We start from the raw sequence: 22,634 nt of genomic DNA on the forward strand, positions 1-22,634 counted from the left end.
TTACCACCTGAGATAACTGCAAACATTTCAGAATATTTCACTCAAACTTTTTTCTATATACAAGCAATAAACAATTGAAACCAAAATTTAAGAAATACCATTTACAAGAAAATGAAATACTTAGGTATAAACCTAAATATGAGGGGATTTGTATATACTGAAAACTACAAAACTCTGACAAGAGAAACTACAGAAGATCTAAATAAATGGAGAGATATACTATGTTCATGGATTGGAAGGCTCAAAATAGTGGAGTCAATTCTCCTCACAGTGATCTACACAGACTGAAAACAATATCAATCCAAGTCCCATCAAGATTTTTTGTAGGTGGGCTTCCCTGGTGGTGCAGTGGTTGAGAATCTGCCTGCCAATGCAGGGGACACGGGTTCGAGCCCTGGTCTGGGAAGATCCCACATGCCACGGAGCAACTGGGCCCGTGAGCCACAATTGCTGAGCCTGCGCGTCTGGAGCCTGTGCTCCGCAACAAGAGAGGCCACGATGGTGAGAGGCCCGCGCACTGCGATGAAGAGTGGTCCCCACTTGCCGCAACTAGAGAAAGCCCTCGCACAGAAACGAAGACTCAACACAGTCATAAATAAAATAAAAAAAAAAAAAAAAAAAAAAAAAAGCCTGCGGGAAAGCAGTGAAAGAGCTTTAAAAAAAAAAAAAAAAGATTTTTTGTAGGTATAGACAACTCACTGTAAAACTTAAATGGAAAGGGAAAAGAACTAGAATAGTTACAGTAATTTCATAAAAGAAGAGCAAAGTTTAAGAAATCAAACTACCCAATTTTAACACTTACTATAAAGCTACAGAAATCAAGACAGTATGGTATTGGTGATGGGACAGCTACCTAGATCAGTGCAACAGAACAGAGAGTCCAGAAATCAATTCACACAAATGTGGTCATTTAATCTTTGAAAAAGATACAAAAGCAATTCAATGAAGAAAGAACAGTCTTTTCAACAAATAGCAAACAATTGATCACCCACGGGTAAAAAAATTAACCTTGATCTAAACCTCACACTTTATGCAAACATGAACTCAAAATGGATCATAGATCTGAATATAAAACATGGAATTATAGGGCTTCCCTGGTGGCGCAGTGGTTGAGAATCTGCCTGCCAATGCAGGGGACACGGGTTCGAGCCCTGGTCTGGGAGGATCCCACGTGCCGCGGAGCAACTAGGCCTGTGAGCCACAACTACTGAGCCTGCGCGTCTGGAGCCTGTGCTCCGCAACAAGAGAGGCTGCGATGGTGAGAGGCCCGCGCACCGCGATGAGGAGTGGCCCCCGCTTGCCGCAACTAGAGAAAGCCCTCGCACAGAAACGAAGACCCAACACAGACAAAAATAAATAAATAATAAATTTATTTTAAAAAAAAAAACAAAAAAAACCCATGGAATTATAAAATGTTTGAAAGAATACACAGGAGAAAATCTTTGCTAATTGCAGCTGGGTAACAAGTTCTTGGAAATGGCCCCAAAAGCCTGATCCATATAAGAAAAAACTGATAAATTGGATTTCACCAAATTTAAAAACTTCTGCTCTGCCAAAACAAACAAACAAACTGTCAAGAGAATAATAAAAAGACAAGCAATAGACTGGGAGAAAATTTATGGCAATCACATATCCAATGAAAGACGTATCCTAAATATTGAAAAAAAACCTCTCAAAACTCAACAATCAGAAATAGATACTCTAATTAAAAGTTAGGAAAGTATCTGGACACTTTACCAAAGAGGATATAAGGATGGCAAATAAACATATAAAAGGATATTCAATATTGTTAGCCATTAGGCAAATGCAAACTAAAATCACAAAGAGATAGGTACTACACAACCATCAGAATGGGCAAAATAAAAAATGCTGACAATAACAAATGCTGGTGAGGATACAGAGCAGTTAGAACTCTCATCTTCCGGAGAGTCTCATTTTGCTGGTGGGAATGCAAAATGGTACGCATACTCTGGAAAACAATATGGCTGTTTCTTATAAAGTTAAACATACAGTTATCATAGGATCTGTAATCTCCACCTGGAAATTTACTCCAGAGGAATGAAAGCTATGTTCACACAAAGACTGTATACAAATATTCATAGCAGCTTTATTTGTAATAGTCAAAAGCTATACATAACCCAAATGTGCCTCAATGGATAAACAAACTGCAGTACATCCATAAAATGGAATACTACAAAGGAACAAACTACTGATACATACAACAACTCATATGAGTCTTCAAAATATTACGTGAAAGAAGCTGGTCTCAAAAGTTTACACTGGTATGATTCCATTTACATGGCATTCTTGAAAAGACAAAACTATAGTAATAGAGAACAGATTAAAGGTTGCTAGAAGTTAAGGATGAGGGGAGAGTGACTATAAAGCATGAGGGAGTTTTTCAGGGTGGTAAAACTCTTCTGTATCCTGGTTGTGATGGTGTTTACATAAATCTATACATATTCATAAATTGAACATCAAAAGAAAAAAAGTCAACTTATTATTAAAGAAAAAAAAAATGAATATAGGCTTAGATTGCATACCATACTATTCCTAAAATGTTTATAAGCAGCAATAGAATAATGCACATTAAATTTCAAGGTAAAAAGTTATAAAATGAATATATGCTCATTACAAAAACAGAAAATAAAGATCAATAGAAATTTTAAAAACCTTTATCTATAATTCTTGATATAACTATAGTAAGCAGTTTGGAATACTTCATTTCAAACTTTTTCTATGCAAATCTATATACACATATAAATATGTATATTTATATAGAAATAGGATATTTCATAACTTTTGAAATTTATGCATTTCATTTAACATACTAGTAACATCTTTATATTTCAATACTCATTTCCACATCATATTTTAAATGCCTAAGGTTATTCCATTATATGGGACATACTGTTAAGTCACTTAAGTCGGCCCTGAAGTTAAATATTTGAGTTGCTTCTAATTTTCATTATTATAAACAACTCTGAGGTGAACATTCTTGTAGCTGTATCTTTGCAAACATCTATCACTTAAACTCCAGAAAGGTTATTCAAATGTACTTTCCCAGCACAACCTAACACTGAATATCACTATTATTGAGACATTTTTTTCTTCCTACTAATTTGTAAGAGCTTTTTATATATTATAGGTAATTATCCCATCACATATTTTATAAAAATCTTTTTCAAGCTGTTGTTTGTCATTTGACTTCATTAAAGGTCTCTTTGGATAAACTTCTTTTTAAAAAAGTTAAATCTATTCTCTTAAATCTATCCTCTATTTCTTTTACGGTTTCTGATACTGGTGTCTTTGTTTTCTAGTAGGAGCATTTAATACATTTATTTATTGTGATAATTGATATATTTGGTCCTATTTTTGTTCTCATCCTTTTTGGTTTTTATACATTCTTATTGTCTCCATTTTCCCCTATTGTTTGCTATATTAAGTTTCCTTTGCCTTATTTTAAATTAGTAACCTAAAAGTTACATGGCCTATTTTTTCTTCTTTTAGTTGAAACAAACTTTTATTATATTGGAATTATCTATGATCCACATTATTATAGATTTTAAATTTTTTAAAGAATTTTTTTCTAAAATTAGTATTGTTCAAAAGCAGATTAAAAGGAAGTATTCAGACACGTACTGTATGCTTTCCTGATTTCACTGTTCATTGCTGCTAATTTTATTCTCTGACTTTTCCAATAAATTTACAAATGCACAACAGCTTGGCTGTGTCATCTATTTTTCTTTGAATGCTCTAGCCTCCAGAGATTTCTCTGCTGCCTTCTGGAATTCAGTATTGCACAGGAGAAGTTTGATGAAAATTTGATTGTGTGTATGTGTATGTGTAATGTATATTTTTGTTTGCATGATTTTTTGTTTGCATGATTTTGTTTGTTTGATATCCAGAAATTTCACTAGGATACATCTAGATGTAGGTTTTTTTTCTCCCTCATACTGAGTGTGTGCTCTTTTGATCAGGATTTCCTTTGATCATTTTGCTTTGGATTGCTTCCCTATCACACTGTGAAGAATGAATTAGGATTTTCTCAGTTTCCTATTTCCTGTAGTGAGTTTATCTCATTTGGGGTTATCTCTGATTCCATTTTTACTCTACCATTTCTTCACATATGCCTGTAACTATTTTTTATTGCTTCATTAAAAAAAAAAAGAAGAAAAGAAAAAGAAAAATATGAAAAAAAAAGGAAAAAGAGGAGGCATATGTGAATCTCGCTATTGGGAACTGAGGTGGTATCTGCCAAGGACTGCACAGGTCTCTGATCAACTTATTAATGTTAAAGTTTAGATGTGATCAAGTTTTAGTTTTCTCAATCAGATATCTGGCTTGTTTGTGAGGAACAGGGAAGGAATTATAATTATAGAGGGATCTGCAAAGTAGGGATGTTTTATTACACTGAAAATCATCTACTCCATTAAAAGACCATTCATATTGTCCCAGATTTTTATAAATGTACCAAGATAAGAGTTCTGTATAAGCATCCCTAAACCAGGTAAGGCAATTTACATGTTACAATTTGTAAATTTAAGGTGTATGGCTGGGCTGTGTTACTTTGATAGATTTATATACTGTAATATTGTCAAGGAAGCAATATTTATCATATTACATCATTATAGTACAGTATTATAGACTATATTCATTTTATTGTGCTTTACTTACTGCTAGTTACAAGTCTGTACCCTCAAAAACCATCAATATTATCCCCTCACTCCAATATCGTAGTAACTACCAGTTTACTGTTTTATTTTTTACAGGTTTAAATTTTTTTTTTTTAGATTCCACATTTAAGTGATATCATACAGTACTTATCTTTGCCTGACTTGTCTTGCTTAGCATAATGTGCTCAACGTACATCCACGTTGTCACAAATGGCAGGATATCTTTCTTTCTCATGGCTGAATAATATCCCATTGGATATATATATTACATCTTTTTTATCCATTCATCCACTGATGAGCATTTGAGTTGTTTCCATATCTTGGCTATTGTGAATAGTTCTGCAATAAACATGGGTGTGCTATCTTTTCAAAACCCTGATTTAATTTCTTTTGGGTATATACTCAGAAGTGGGAACTGCTGGATCATATGGTAGCTCTATTATTAATTTTTCGAGGAATCTCTGTATTGTTTTCCATAGTGGTTGGACTAATTTACATTCCCACCAACAGTGTGTAAGGGGTTCCCTTTTCACCACATCCTCACAAGCACTTGTCTTCTTGATAGCCAGTCTAACAGTTGTGAGGTGTTATCTTAAAATATTAGCAAACCAGGACTTCCCTGGTGGCGCAGTGGTTAAGAATCCATCTGCCATGCAGGGGACACAGGTTCAAGCCCTGGTCCAGGAAGATCCCACATGCCGCAGAGCAGCTAAGCCCATGCGCCACAAATATTGAGCCTGTGCTCTAGGGTCTGCGAGCCACAACTACTGAGCCCGCGTGCCACAACTACTGAAGTCCACGCGCCTAGAGCCCGTGCTCCGCAACAAGAGAAGCCACCGCAATGAGAAGCCCATGAACCGCAATGAGGAGTAGCCCCTGCTCACCACAACTAGAGAAAGCCCACACGCAGCAACAAAGACCCAACGCAGCCAAAAAAACAAAAAAAGATTAATTAAAAAAAAAATTAGCAAACCAAATTCAAGAACACACTAAAGGCTTCCCTGGTGGCGCAGTGGTTAAGAATCCGCCTGCCAATGCAGGAGACACGGGTTTGAGCCGTGGTCCGGGAAGATCCCACATGCCGCAGAGCAACTAAGCCCATGCACCACAACTACTGAGCCTGTGCTCTACAGCCCACGAGCCACAACTACCAAAGCCCGCATGCCTAGAAACCGTGCTCCGCAACAAAAGAAGCCACCGCAATGAGAAGCCCACGCACTGCAACTAGAGAAAAGCCCACATGCAGCAACAAAGACCCAATGCAGGCCAAAATAAATAAATAAATAAATAAATTTTAAAAAAGAACAATTAAAAGGATTGTACACCATGGCCAAGTGTGATTTATACGTGGATGCAAGAATGTTTCAACATACGCAAATTAATAAGTGTAATTCATTACATACCTCAACATAATAAAGGCTATATACAATAAACCCACTGCTAACATTGTAATCAATGAAGAAAAACTGAAAGGGTTTCTTCTGAGATCAGCTACAAGACAAAGTTGCCCACTCTCACCACTCCTATTCATTGTAATAGTTGTCCCTTGGTATCTGAGGGGGATTGGTTCTAGGAGCTCCTGTGGATGCTAAAATCCTTGGCATCCTTGGATGCTCAAGTCTCTTGTATAAAATGGTATAGTTCAATGAATACAGCTGGCCCTTTGTATCCAAGGATGTGAAACCCGTGGATACGGAGGGCTGACTGTACTGGAAGTCCTAGCTAGGGCAATTAGGCAAGACAGAAATAAAAGGCATCCAAATTGGGAAGAAAAGAAGTAAAATTGTCACTATTTGCTGACAATATGATCTTATATAAAGAAAATCCCAAACAGTTAATCAAAAACTCTTGGAACTAATCAATGATTTCAGTAAAGTGGCAGGTTACAAAATCAACTTACATAAAACAGTAGCATTCCTTTACACTAATGATGAAGCATCAAAAAAAGAAATAAAGAAAACTATCCCATTCATAATAGCATCAAAAACAACAAAATACTTAGGGATAAATTTAGCCAAGGAAGTGAAAGATCTGTACAATGAAAACGATAAGACTTTACTGAAAGAAAAAAGAAGACACAAACAAATGTAGACATCCATGTTCATGGATCAAAAGAGTGCTGTCTTTTTAAAGATGAGTAAGCTAACAAAGATAGATGTCCATAATTAAGACTTTGAATACTTTCAGAGGTTGAAATCTTTTCCAGTTGCTCTATTTTCCTTCACTATGTACTATTTGAGGGAGATGATCAGAACCCAATCAAAAAGCTGTATGGGATTTTATATATATATATATATATATATATATATATATATATATATATATGTTATTTATATATATATTTATATTTATGTATGGGAGTTGACCTTAGCCTGTAATGCTTAGTAAACAAAACTTTCAGCCTTCCAGGTGTTAATGAGGATCTGACTTCCTTAATTTCACTCTCCAAATTCATAACTTAGATAACTATGTCCCAGAATTTGTCCTTATTATTGGATTTAAAAGTTAAATTTAAGTCCAAGGTGAGGAGTATAATGATAGAATGTGTCAGAAATTTAACAAAATTCCCAGTGGCCTGCTGCTCTATTTATCAAAAACTCATGTCTTCCCAATGTGATTGCACTGAAGATTAGGTTCATTCCTAAGCCAAATAAAATTCTCAATAAAATACTAAAGTTTATTTATCCTTTCATTTTTAGAGCTGTTTGTTTTATAGACTGTTCAGGGACAATCTTTCTCCTCTTTTGGTGGAAGTTAGGGGTCTGGAAAGGGAACCATCTCTATCCTCTACAAACTTATTCTTAAAGCTTCTATAAAGAAAACATAAACCTGCTCTCCATCTGCTAGTTCTACTGAAAGTGACTAATACTAGGCCATGAGGCATGTGCTACAGGGAGACTTGGGGAGGCTGGCAGAATTCGTCAGGTTAGTCAGAGATGACTAGAAAGGATACCATTCAGTTGAATTTCAAAGTAAAGACTGGTCTCTTCTTCACACTTTGTACTAAATTACATACCGTCAGTTAAAAATGTACAACTTTTTCCCTGCTAAGGTTATTTCCATAAGGTTAAACATATTTTTAAACAAGAAAAGTTTCAGATATTCATTTATTAGGTAGTTTGGGAACAGTTTCAATGAATTATTAATGACTAATTCTGGGATTTACTCCCTGAACAATGAACACATAGGAATTTTCACTAACATCATGAGTTTTGCAAACACCCATCAAGAGAATGAGACCTCTAACACAGAAGTCTACACTTAACTTCCTTGGGGGCATATTCTGGTCTCCCAGGTAAATAAGTATCTTATAAGCCTATTCAACAATTATTTTTCTATTAAGCAAATCAATCAATCCCAGCCATGACCTCTTCCTTCAACATTATGTTTTAAATAATGAAATGTCGTGAAAAGTGAGAGTAACAAAGTATATCTAACCTGATTTTCTTTATTCTCCAAAGTCGATTCAGTGCTCAGGTGTCAGCAGAACTACATTTTTAACTGAATATTCATATCAATCTATTATAATGATATGCTTCTGATATTTTAGTTTTTTCAAAGATAATCTTTTTTTCAAAATTATTCCCTTCCTTCTTCAGCATTGTGCTTTTATCCAAATTATTTTGTGGTACCTTGAAAAACTTTTTAAAGATTTTTTTGGCGGGGAGGGCACATTTACTACACTTATTTTTTACTCATCTACTCTTATTTAGGCATTTTCATTTTCTTAAGGAGATCTAATGTAAGTCAGCGGTTTGTCCTTACTTCAATCAAGTTCAGCAGGAAAATTACTTCGTCTATGATTCTTTGAATTATAAAAGGTTATCATAATCTTAGTTTTATATTTTCTTTTCTCGAATTTGTCCTTTCAAGCCAATGAAGAAGATACAGTATATTCCATCACAAAATGACAGATGAGATTTTTCCATATGAAAGCTGAGGGTTGACCGACCAAAAACACAGGACTGCATCAATACCTGTAATACTGGTTTAAAAAGGAGACACTGAAGAAAATCATTTGAGAGCAATGCAAATGTTTTTTAAAACACTAGGATTCCTAAAGATAGTGAAAGGGAAATATAGAAAAAGGATTTCCTTTGCCTTAGAAACTTCATTTTATTTTACACATATTGTAGATATTATAGCTTTTAGAAAGGCTGTTGAAACTTGGTTTGAAACATTATTCGGAGATGTTTACCTCTTAATCAGTCAAGCTGAGAATGTCCAAGCCTATACATTTAAGTGCAGGACTGGACAACCTTCAGAACCATTTGACTAGAGCATGAGTAGGTAAGCGAAGTCTATGGTCTCTAATTCATTCATTTGCTTATTCAATAATCCCATTATACATATATATTTAGGAGCCCATTGAGCTCCTACATGGGTAAGGCACTGTTCTAGAAGCTGGAGATACAGCAATGAATGTGTCTGAAAACAGACATGGAACTTATATTCTAATTAGAGGGGAGAGAAAAATATATAGAATGTAAGATATAAGTATTATAGAGAAAAACAAAGTAGGGAAGAAGGGCAGGGAATGCTGGAGGTTTTAACTAGGGTGGTTAGTGAAGGGCTCTCTAAGAAGGGGACATTTGAACAGAGACATGAAAGAGATGAGGGAGTGAGTCACTGTGGATAATTGGGGGCAGAGTACTCCCAGCAGAGGGAACAGCAGGTAGAGGGAAAACACGTTTGGTCTTTCAAACGGCAGTAAGGAGACCAGGTGGAGTAAGCAACAGGGATGTCTATACAGGAGATGTTGTCAAGAAGCCAGACCACATGTGGCCTTGTTGGTGACTGTAAAGACTTTTAGCTTTTACTCTGAGGGAGATGCAAAGTCTTATTTGAGGATTTTAGACAGAGAACTGATGTAATCTGGGTTATGTTTAAAAAGGACTACCCAGTCAGCTGCTGAAAACAGACTATAAAGGGCCAAGGAGGCAGGGAAATGGTTTAGGAAGCTATTAGAATAATCCACGCAGTAGATGCTCATAGCTTGTGCCAGGGTGATAGTGGTAGAAATGAGGAGAAGTGGTTAGATTACAAATTATACTGTGAATCATTCTTTCCAGGGTTAAAACAATGTATTAAATTATGATATATTTACTATCACATCAAAAAGAATATAATACCTAGGAATAAACCTACCTAAGGAGGCAAAAGATGGGTACTCAGAAAACTATAAGATACTGATGAAAGAAATAAGAGATGACACAAAGAGATGGAGAGATATACCATGTTCTTGGATTGGAAGAATCAATATTGTCAAAATGACTATACTACCTAGAGTAATCTACAGATTCAATGCAATCCCTATCAAATTACCAATACCATTTTTCACAGGATTAGAACAAAAAATTTTACAATTTGTATGGAAACACAAAAGACTCTGAACAGCCAAAGCAATCTTGAGAAAGAAGAATGGAGCTGGAGGAATCAGGTGCCCTGACTTCAGACTATACTACAAAGTTACAGTAATCAAAACAGTATGGTACTGGCACAAAAACAGAAATATAGATCAATGGAACAGAATAGAAAGTCCAGAGATAAACCCATGCACCTATGGTCACCTAATCTATGACAAAGGAGGCAAGAATATACAATGGAGAAAAGACAGTGTCTTCAATAAGTGGCACTGGGAAAACTGGACAGGTACATGTAAAAGAATGAAATTAGAACATTCTCTAACACCATACACAAAAATACACTCAAAATGGATTAAAGACCTAAATGTAAGACCAGATACTATAAAACTCTTAGAGGAAAACATAGGCAGAATACTCTCCGACATAAATCACGCAAGATCTTTTTTGATCCACCTCCTAGAGTAATGAAAATAAACAAATGGGACCTAATTAAACTTAAAAGCTCTTGCACAGCAAAGGAAACCATAAACAAAACGAAAAGACAACCCACAGAATGGGAGAAAATATTTGCAAATGAAGTGACCGACAAGGGATTAATCTCCAAAATATACAAACAGTTCATGCAGCTCAATATCAAAAAAACCCCAATCCAATCAAAAAATGGGCAGAAGAGCTAAATAGACATTTCTTCAAAGAAGACATACAGATGGCCAAGAGGCACATGAAAAGATGCTCAATATCATTTATTATCAGAAAATGCAAATCAAAACTACAATGAAGTATCACCTCACACCAGTCAGATGGCCATCATCAAAAAATCTACAAACGATAAATGCTGGAGACGGTGTGGAGAAAAGGGAACCCTCCTACACTGTTGGCGGGAATGTAAATTGGTACAGCCACTATGGAGAACAGTATGGAGGTTCCTTACAAAACTAAAAATAGAGCTACCATATGATCCAGCAATCCCACTCCTGGGCACACATCCAGAGAAAACCATAATTCGGAAGGATTCACTGCAGCACTATTTACAATAGCCAGGACATGGAAGCAACCTAAATGTCCATCGACGGATGAATGGATAAAGAGGATGTGATACATATATACAATGGAATATTACTCAGCCATAAAAAAGAATGAAATAATGTCATTTGCAGTGACATGGATGGACCTAGAGATTATCATACAGAGTAAAGTCAGACAGAGAAGACAAATATCATATGATATCACTTATATGTGGAATCTAAAAAAATGGTACAAATGAACTTATTTACAAAACAGAAATAGAGTCACAGATATAGAAAACAAACTTATGGTTACCAAGAGGGAAGGGGGGGGGATAAATTGGGAGATTGGGATTGACATATACACACTACTATATATAAAATAGATAATAAGGACCTACTGTATAGCACAGGGAACTCTACTCAATACTCTTTAATGACCTATATGGGAAAAGAATCTAAAAGAGAGTGGATATATGTATATATATATGTATAACTGATTCACTTCGCTATACAGCAGAAACTAAGACAACATTGTAAATCAACTATACTCCAGTAAACATTAATTAAAAAAAGAAAAAGAAAAGTGACTTTCCATGAGAGGAAAAGATATAGAGTTAGAAAGGAAAAACAGTCCAGGAATGGCTAGCGAATTCCTTCCTTATTTTGTCCTGTCTTCAAACATAAGAGCAAGCAGGCAAGCAAACAAATGCTCAGAAAATACTGACCCTTGTGTATGTCTCAAGTCCATATGATTACAGGAAAACTCACTTAGCCTGGATTGAGAATTCCTATGGCATTACTTTGCAGCTGATATTTCCAAAGACAGGTGACATGTTATTATAGGCAGAGTTACTTGGCTCCCTCCTATGGTCTAGGTCATTTTCTACACCTTCCAGCTATGTATTATTTGCAAGTCACAAAGCTTAGTCTTCTGATACTCTCTCATTTAATTTTCACCATTCTTGATGCATCTCCAACACATCACTTTTTACATTCTTTTACACATCTGCCTTTCTTACTATACTCTGAGTTCCTCAAAGGCAGGGACCATATCTTATTCACCTTTATTTCTTTAGTACTTGGATTACTGCCTAGCATGTAGTAGGCAACCAACAAATTTTTGATAAATATAGAAAGTTTATTTGGATGGTGGAACAGTGGAGATGTTTTTGAACAAAGGCAGAACTAATAATTATTAAACAAAACCAAATATTTGAATTAAGGAAGTCTTTAAGTCAAATCTTGGCTTAATTATTCAGCTCAATGATTGTGTTCCAGCCAGTCTTATTTCTGGCCAGTAATATCTCAATAAGACTGTGAAAAGGATAAGAGGTGATACTTGTACTAGGTACTCTGCATTTCGTGCTGGAAATCCCCGTGATTAAACTAAACTTAAAGAAAAAAAAATCACCAAAATTTAGCTAAAAAAATACTAGTTTTCAGTTTTATGTATATATTTGTTGAGGAGACATTCACTGGGCACTAATGTCTATGTGAAAGCCTACACAGCTTATACTGAGTTCTCATTTTTAAAATAAACTTTTGAGTTGCTAAAAATATTTTAGTATACAGTGATATTTAACAGATTCTTTTTTATAGAATCAAATATTTAAAGAAAGGAATCAAGTGAAATATGTCCTATGGATTATTTTCTCCCACTACATTTAAAAATCCGACTTAAAGCAGTGACTCAAGTGCTGAGCGCCCCACAAATAGATGGCATTTTATTCTTATAAATGATGGTTAGAGGAGTTATTTAGTATGAACTGGGACAGAAGACTGAGCAGGAAATTTGAGAAAAAACTGCTGGAGAAAGGAAGAAAATTTAGGTTCAGGTTGCAATTATATCTGATGCTGATTAACTCAGTCATTATGCTTTAATGTAAAAGGGTGACAATCTCAACAATAGAGACTGCCAAGGCTGAGATGGTCTTTTGTGAGAAGCACAGTTCTACGGTATCACAGACTTGGTTCTGTGGCTCAAAACCAACAGTCTACGATGCTTTGCTGATCCTCAGAAATTCTTTAAAGAGCTGAAAACTTTTTTAATAAACTGTATTTATTTTTATTTGGAAAATATTTTTATTCATCTATTTTATAATGTATTGATATTTTAAATATCATAAGTTTATTATCAAAGTTGTTTATTAGATCCACAATATCTGCAGGTTTAAGACAGAAACTTGAGAGGATCTTCTGAGAAGGAGTTAAACTGACAACGTCTAGACTGTCATTAAGTGAACTTTCTCTATGTACATTCATGAAGTACAGCATCATTTTAACTTTGAGACCTTGGGCAAACCCTAACCTTACAATGTCTTGGTTTTCTCTTTTGTAAAATGGTAGTAATAATAAATAGTATCTATGTCATATGATGGTAATGAGGATTACATAAATGACTCTGGTGCAATCACAAAAATCTATTGAGCACCTACTAAGCACTGAGGATACAGCAGTGAACAAAGCACTCCCACTCCCCCTAATAGGTAATGAACTTAGCATAGTACTTAAAACACTGTAAATACTCAACTAATTATAGCTATTATTACCTTGGGAATGTCAGATATAGCTCACAGAATGGGACTGTATGTGCAAGATAAATGTGTATAGACAGTTTAAGATTCTTGGTTTATTTAAAAGCTATCAGCAAAAGGAGAGAATCTGTGGTAGATTCAAAATTGGGATTCTTTACATACTTCAGATTCTCTTCCTTTGGAAGGTACCAGTGATCCAGGTAGACTTTAGTAGGCCTTGAGCCATCTGTCTATCCTTTACACTGCAAAACTCTGTAATTTCACCCAAATACTTTTACATAGTAGTTAACAAATGAAGAGTTTTCCAAGCAGAGTTCAGGAGTTATTATAGCAAGAATGTGAATATTACTCATGAGTTTTCATTATTAATCCTCTTTGCACATTTAACTGGTACTCTGGCATTACAGAGATTCTGGTGTGGCTATAGGGATGTATAAAGCAAAAACGGAAGTTTCTTGATCTCCTTAATTTATAAGAGGTTAGGGCATCTATAGTTACCCAGGGCTTCATAAATCCCAGTAGGTGAGAAGATGAAAATGACAAAGAAGGGTGAAGAACAGTATTGTCAGAGGGTTTTAGCTTTAAAATAAGTCAAGGATACCTACAAAAAGAGGGAGGAGAAATGATTTAGAAGCAGTCATGGCAGGTGAGAGAGAGGCTGATCCTAATCAACCTAATTCAGAGGTATGTGGGTCAAGAGAGAATGAGCAGCAAGCATTTGAGAGGGTTGCAGGGGAAACAATATTTTCTGTGGAGGGCCAGGTTTCAAGACAGATATAAAGCATGTGTGGGAATAGCTGAATAGTCCCAGCAACCAGGGGCCAGAATGAAACTGCTCCCAAGTGAATCCTCATGAAGACCTTCTGGGATGGTGGAAGGACTTTAAGTTTCTTCAGAAGGAGCCAGTGGAGCCCAGGTTGGATTGGGCTCCAAGGGAATTCTATACCAGGTGGGCAGGCTGAGAAAAGATCAATTCATGTCCAGAACTTTCATCATGTAATTAAAAAAAAACAAAAAAACCCAATGGTAGGTCTTGGTAGATTTAGGGGAAAGGGTGATGCCTTCTCTGAAGTCAGCCACAGTCTAACCCTATCTTAAAAACTTATATTCACTGGGGTTATTAATCCTCAAGGCCATTTTAAATAAAGAGTTTAACATACATTAGAGGCCAAAATTAAGAAGTTAAGCAGAATGAGCTATAGATTTAATTCACAGCTTATTATATAACCTTTTACAAACCATTCTTAACCGTTCTGTACTATAGTTTATTTCAAAAAAACTGCTCATGATAATGTCTGAGCCTCTTCTGTTATCACACGCAAATTAGACCATACCTATAAGAGTCCTTTGGAAGAAAGAAGTTAAAAAATATGCTTTTAAACCTAACGTCCAAACTAGAAAATCTTTCTAAGAAATAATTGACAACTCAATGCAGAGAACAACAGAATAAAACTAAGACAACTTAGAATTTACTATTTTTAAAACTTAGTAAATATTGAAATATAAGTTTAAACTACTTTGGAATGAAATGACAACTTCTATCTCTATACCTTGTCTTAAGACTCATATTCAACCTCACTAGGGGCCTAAGAAATATAAATTAAAACAGTAAGATATCATTTTCTCCTTATCTGATTGGCCAAAAATTTTAAAGATTGATTACAGCTAGGGTTGAGAGTACTCTTAAACACTGCTAGCAAGTGGATACACTGGTACAATCTTTTAGAACAATTTGACAATATTTATCCAGAGATAAACGTACATACCCTTTAATTACACAATTCCATTTAGAATATGACTTACCAAAATACTCTTATATGTATGCAGATATATAAAAAGGTGTTTACAGCAGCAATGTTTGCTTAAAAAAAAAAATGAGTAACAGTATAAATCTAAATGTATTGGTAGAGAAATGGCTGGGTAAATTGGCAAAAATGGAATAGAAGTTAGCCATGAGAAAGGTAGTCTTTATGAGCTGATAGAGACACATTCATAAAGAATTAAGTGGAAAAAAAATTAACTTATAGGACAGTGATCCTATTTTTATTTGTTTATAAAGATCCTTTAAAAATTACAATCAATAATTGTTATATTATTTACACAAGAAACACATATACCAAACATTCATATTCTAGTTTGTCTTAATCTGAAATTCATCCCAACAGAAAGTCGTATTAATTTTTTAAGCAAAAGGCTCTAGGTACAATTCAATATAAGGAAAATTTTAAAAATATTTGTGCTTTGTATCATGTCTTTGGGAAGCACAAATTAAAGGGAAAAAATTCTTACTCTTTTTTTAGATACTGACTTCTATAAGCCCTTCTGGTTGAAATTGTGACTAAAATCCCACAGACATTTATAATATGATGCAAAATGACGTCTAAAATAACAATGTGCTAAAATTTAACATGCTACAAGTAACTGAAATGTCTTCTAAGTTACTTTTGTCTTCTTAAATCTAAAGAAAGATCTAAGATAAGCATATTTAAAGTACTGGTGGCTTGTCCTTCTTGCATGAGACTATTATACCACCAAGAGCCACCAATAAGCAGCATCAAAGCAGGCTTCATATAGACCTTTGTATACAACTGTTAAGTGTTTATATATATATTTTCATCTAACTATGAATGAATAGGTACACAAATTTTACATGTTATTTATTACATACCTCTTTAATTACAACCTTTACTTTGGCAAGCACATTAAGCCAAAGAAGCCAGCACAGGTTTACAATATTTGTTGATGCTGCCTCCTGATGAACCCATTCAGTAGGATCCCTATCCTGAGATATTAGAGCACTGATTTACATGACCAGTGGCCAAAGGGACATGACTATCATTATACACAGTGCGTAGTAAACATGCTTTTAAGTAGGCTGGCAGATGGTTACAGATTGGCACAATGCCCCCAAAGTCCGACAAATTAGTTACATGCAGGATACTCACATCAGCATAGTGGCCTATCATATCACATCTGTCACACCGTTTTCTCCAGGAAGGTCTTTCAAGACATCTGTGAGTAGAAGACATAGGCAAAGAACAGTCAAAGCAAAAGCGGGCTGGACAGGCATACTGGAGGTGTCCTCTCTCGGAGCAGAGGCAGCAGGAGCGGACTTTCTATGTGGCAGACAAACAGAAAATCTCTTTAGCAAAATACTTCAGTCTCAAATAGAATACTACTTTTTCCTTTTCAGTATAATTCCATAAAAAGTTATTTCCAATTTCGGAACACAATGAAGGTCCTGAGCATAATTATAAAATCAAACAAAATATCTGAAATCAGAGCTTTAACAAAACCATCTGTATCCTGTGGTTGCCAAAAAGGCTTAGTCTGCACGTACTATCATCTGGCATCTATTTCTTATGCCTTGTCTTGTAGAACACTGACAAAGTGGAATGTGTCTGAGAGGGAAAGTAGGATGATGAGGATCTGGAAGCTAAGTCATAGGAGCAACAGATACAGAAAGAGGCTGCTTTGCCAGGCAAAGACAAAGAGGAAACAAGAGAGCCATCTCAAATGTTTGAAAGGCAATCATTTGGGAGAGGAAGTAGGTAAGGGAAGGAATATTTGTTAAGGGCTTACTAGTGTCAAGAAATGTCTAAGAGTTCTGTGTTATTTCAAAGATTGATGTATCTGTTTAACATAATTTATGTCAATAAACATTTATAAATGCCTAAAATTATAATTTTCTAACAATGAAAATTATCCCACAATGAAACAAGCCGTGTCATAAAGTAGAAGGTTTAGAAGTGAAATGAGTCTCAGGAATCAATCTGATTCAATCTTCTCAATTTATAGAAAAGAAAAGAGAAGCACAAAAGGTGAAATGATTTGCCTAAGGTTGTACAACTACTAATGGGATGCTGAAATTGATTCTGGCTGTAGATTTATTGTTCTTTACTACTACTCTAGGCTGCGACCTACATAAACATGTAATATGAAATTTAACACATATATTACATAACATTTGAATTGTAAGGCTATAAGGGTTCCAACCCTATGATTTTGATTTTAACAATGTGGAAAGACACATTACATATTTCACATACTTGTGGAAAGGGGCAGTTTTTTGACAAATGGCCACATTTGTCACAATTTCTACAGGTAACGTTTTTGTTGACTGAATAGTATCGGTGGGTCCATCTTCCAGATGTTCTTTTTTTACCTATCTGTGCCTAAGGGAAAAAAAAGATCAAGAATTAAAATTATTTCACTCTGTTCAAGACAATTAACAGTCATAATCTGTTCAATTTAGAACTTAGCAACAGGGAACTTTGTATTTTTAAAAGGAGTTAGAAAAACTTAAAAGGGGTGCCATGAAAACAGCTCTACTTTTTGTCTGCCCATCTCCCCTATTCTTTTACACTTCTCCATATGGTTCCATTTCTTTTTTATCTTTCTCTACTTACGGTTCAGGTCTAGTAGGAGCACTGAAATGCATCATTTAGACATTCCAGTGGCATTCAGAGTCAAAGATATTGCTGACATATATCTGGATGTATACCACATTTTTCTGAATGAGAAACTTGCTTATATTTTTAGTTAGGGGTTGGTGTTTTTTATGATTTTGTCCTTTATAAAGTTATAAAACCACATAGTGACCAAATACATTCCTTCTTTTGAACAGCCCAGGGTTACTGCCCACAAGCTGGATTTTAATTTCTAAGAGAGAATGAGATAATTTCCTTCCCCTAGAGTCCTTTTAAGATCCATTCTGCCTACACTGATCCAATTCTAGCTGTCCCATATTCTAGCCAAAATCCAGTATCTTGCAAGAGAACATTAGCAAAGCATATCATATGGACTATCTAAAGAGGAATACCTAAATGCCAACCATGCTTTTATCTTGTTTGGTACAATTCCATCTTTGAAAAAAAACTTTCATCTTTTACTTGTTATTCTGCTGAATTGGCCAAGTAGGCCTCAAAAGGAGACACAATCTAATTATCTCTTAACACTTTCCTTATACCAAGTTGTAAAATTACTCTCTTTTCTAGCCATCTGTCATCATTAAGGCTAATAATTGACAAAGACAAACACCTGCCACATCCTAAATATAGACTAACCATTTCCTTACACTGAAGAAGCAGTTATTTCCGGTGTTGATCTTTAGTGGTACCAGGCAAAATGGGCTGAGAGGACTCACCATAGCAGAGAAGAAACAAAAGGGAAAGGGGACTAAATCACTATGGCAATTAACTGACTGACAAAAATCAAGGCTGAACTACGCTTCTGAAAAACTCATGAAAAATTCAATCACCCATAGACTAAAATTAAACTTTTTATTACAAGATACCTGGACTGCTGCTACTTTTAAAAAGCTTATTAAGTCATCATAATGAAGTGAAACTACACCTCAAAGAAAATTATTATTCTATTATTCATAACTTCAAAAATGTTTTGATTTTACCTCAACGTCTTTGTCACTGATGAACCAGTTTACACCATCTTCTCCTACAAAACAAATAAAATGTTACTCAATCTTGACACCTTTAAAGCACTTGATTGACAATAAATTATTCAATCTGTCAGTATTGAAATTGAACCCCAAAGGTGTAGTGAGAAATGTGAATCCCTTAACATCTTATCTTGACACCATCATTATTTGTGTGGCTCTGAACAAATACTTAACCTCTCTTAATCTCAGTTTCCTTACCTGTGAAATGGGAATAACAGTATTTTCCCTGTATACCTAAAAAATATTGTGCGAATCAAGTGAGCTACGTGAAAATGCTTTGAAAACCATCAAACTATAAACAAATATATATATAAAAAAAATCACTGAAGGGACCAAAAACCCAACAGCAGGTGCAGAAAGAAATCGTATCTGAACTTCCCTTATCTGACTAAAAGCCTGCTTTGTGAGTCAGCTGCCACAGCCCCTCTCCCCAACCCAGAAGTCTCTAGTCAGGAAAGTCACTGACCTTGGGTACCAGGACATTCCCCCCAAACTGTGTAAACAAGCACAACAAAACCTTCTATCTTCTGAAGCCCTAAATCCTCCCTTTTGTTAAGTTAGTATACAAACCTTTACCTTTGGCTATTTAGTGAGTTACTCATTACTGTGTGTCAGTTAACTTGCAGGCCCCCCACCATTCAGACCCAAGTAGGTAGAAGAAAGGTCTTTCCTTCCAATATCAGTATTAACTGTGTCCGCCAGCTTCTCACTGTAACATTTTTATAAGGTGGACTCTGAATACTATCTCATGATTAGAGCTAGGAATTTAGCACTGTATTTTACAACATCAAAAATAGTGAAGTAAAAGAGCAAAAACAGAAGGCCAAATATCCAGAAGACAGTGACCGATCTAAAAATATAACTGTAAAAACCTACGGGGCTGGGAGCCCTACATTTTTCTTTATCAGCTGTTTTCTTCTCTTTGCACTGCCCCTTTACAAACTTGCAAATGGCTGCTATTCCCTTGGTCCATCCATGGCCAAGGAGGAAGGGACATATGACTAATGCAGAAGCTAAGGTGTCAACAAAGGACTGAAAGTTTTTTTCTTCCCCCAAAGCAAAGATTTCCTCCTTCCTCCTATCTACTCTTCTTCTCTATCTGAAAAACACAAATTGAGCTTGACTCTTCTTTGAAAGGAATTTTGAAGAGACATGAAGTAATCTACATTTTCCCAGGCCTACCAGGAGTAAGTGTCTAGAGATACATTTTAAAATAAAATACCTTTACTAAGAAAACCAAGAGGCTGCTTTACAAAAAGACCAATCCATAGGAGAGCAGAGATGCTGTGCTGATGATTATTTCCTTTGTAAAATTCGGAGGCTGCATCCATATACTGAGAGTGGAGAATACATTAAATAGCAGCAGCTTCTATTCCTTCATCATCACCATCCATGCTATTATTCTTTCATTCAAAGGATTCGTCTAAGGAGCATGCTTTGCTGTAACTTTCAAAGCTGCCTTTTGTACCTCAAAGTCCTTCATCATTAAAACTCAAAATGACCACTTAAAATCACTTTAATTATAAAACTGACTTAACATTGTCCTTAAAAAATGAACTCCCAAACCAAGGAAATGCAAAATAGCAACTGTTACCACCCCCAAACTCCAATAAATTTATACATGAACAGAATATTGAAAGAAGGGAAGGTTTACAAGGGAGATCAGCTCCATTTAGATTGTTTTAACATACCCGTGGAATTCAACAATATTCTAGGTTACATACTAACTCCTCCTCGACAAGCTACAGTGTATTCTTTTTTTTTTTTTTTTAGAAGGAGAAATACAGAATTTATTAAAGGAAATTTATATCAATGGGTATATGTTAGGCAGTACAGTGTATTCTTACTGTAGAAAATTTGTCAGCAAGTACACAAAATAGGCTTCAATTACAAATGAAATCAGACTTCTGGGTGGTAAATGAAGTAGAGACATCACGAGGAAAATATAAGTGAACTTTTGGCCCTACTCATGGTTCAGTTTTGGTTCTACCCTAGCAATAACTGACTCTTATACCTATCCTGTTTGCTCCTTAACTCCAAATCCCAACCTAATGGAAGCTTTGTCTAAGAGCAACTCATTAGAACTTCCACAGGCAGACAATTCTCCACTTAGCTCAATTTCTGGTAAGGGACTTGTCAGAAATGTGGGTTCCAGACTTAACCCTATCTCTTATTTGCTGTGTGGCGTCGGGCAGGTTATTTACCCTCTCTGGGTCTGTTTAGTAATGGGTTGGATAAAGTGGTATCCATGGTCTCTTCTAGCACTAAGTTTCTGTAATTTTATCAAATTTTCATTCATTACTGGAATCAAATACATTGTTACTTAGTCTACATTACCTAAATCCTCCAGGTCTTTGCAACCAACACAGAGTGTCTTGCCTTAAAGACAACTTCCCACAGGGCCCGGGAGCACCCATCTTCTATGTGCACCAACCAACGCCACAGAATATAAAATGGGATTGCCCTAAAGTGTAAAATTAGGACTGCCCTAAAGATGCCTAATATCAACTCTTACCTGCTTTATAGCCTTGTCTTGCTACGATCCAGGACTATGATACTTTTCAGACTTTAGAACCGTAATCAAAGCAATAACTGATAACTCTCTTTGCATTAAATTAGCTCAGTTTAACAAACATGTATTGAAAGGTTACAATAAGCAAGGTGCTATAGGGTAAACAAAACTGATAAGAGCTTATAACTTAGGCAAACACAAACAGATGAAAAGAAAAGGAGTAGGAGAGAACCAAACAAGATGTTATGGTAAATTCAGAGGAAGAACAGATATCTGAATTTAGGGAGAAAGGGGAAAAAAGTCACAGAAGGCTGTGCCATAAAGAAAACTGTATTGAGGTATAATTTACATATTATAAAATATACCCACGTAAAAAATACAGTATGATGCATTTTGACAAACGTACACACCTGTGTAACCACCACAAAAATCAAATGTAGAACATTTCCATCACCCCAAAACGTCACCTTGAGCATATTTGCAATCAATTCCCCACCCGAGGCAACCACTGATTTGCTTTCGCTCACAACAGATTCATTTTGCCTGCTCTAGGACTGCATATAAATAGAATCATACATCATGTACCATTTTGTATATGGCTTCTTTCACTCTGAATATTTGTGAAAGTCATCATTCATGTTGTTAGGTAGTAGTAGTTTGTTCCTTTCTTACTGCTGAGCAGTATTCCACTGTGTGGCTACAACAATTTGTTTAGCTGTTCATCTCCTGAAGAACATTTAGGTTGTTTCCAGTTTTTCACAATTATAAATAAAGCAGCAATAAACATTCTAGTGAGACTCTTTCTTCTTACTTGACATAAGTTTTCATTTCCCTTGGGAAAATAGCTAGGAGTAGAATTATTAGATATGGAAAGTATGTCTTTACCTTCATGTGAAACTGGCAGATTTTTCCAAAGTGATTGTATCATTTTACACTCTTATCAGCATTGTATGAGAGTCCCACCTAGCTTCATAATCTCACCAATACTTGGAATGTCAGTTATTTATTTATTTAAAAAAATTTTATTGGTGTATAGCTGATTTACAACATTGTGTTAGTTTCTGCTGTAGAGCAAGGTGAA

General features: G+C 35.5%; 1 protein-coding gene across 3 annotated transcripts in view; it reads right to left on the bottom strand.

Annotated features, from left to right (window-relative positions):
* The window catches only part of ZCCHC7 (zinc finger CCHC-type containing 7), a 243,451-nt gene that overhangs the window by 38,965 nt on the left and 181,852 nt on the right, over positions 1-22,634 (bottom strand). For all 3 annotated transcript variants that reach the window (XM_082468678.1, XM_082468680.1, XM_082468679.1), the window contains exons 3-5: positions 18,994-19,037; positions 17,633-17,758; positions 16,529-16,699 (exon numbers count right to left, since the gene is read on the bottom strand). In XM_082468678.1, coding sequence (XP_082324804.1) covers positions 16,529-16,699; positions 17,633-17,758; positions 18,994-19,037 — 341 coding nt within the window. The remainder of the gene's footprint in view (positions 1-16,528; positions 16,700-17,632; positions 17,759-18,993; positions 19,038-22,634) is intronic.

Source organism: Balaenoptera physalus (assembly GCF_965194825.1).
Source record: "Balaenoptera physalus genome assembly, chromosome: 7".
Taxonomy (NCBI): Eukaryota; Metazoa; Chordata; class Mammalia; order Artiodactyla; family Balaenopteridae; genus Balaenoptera; species Balaenoptera physalus.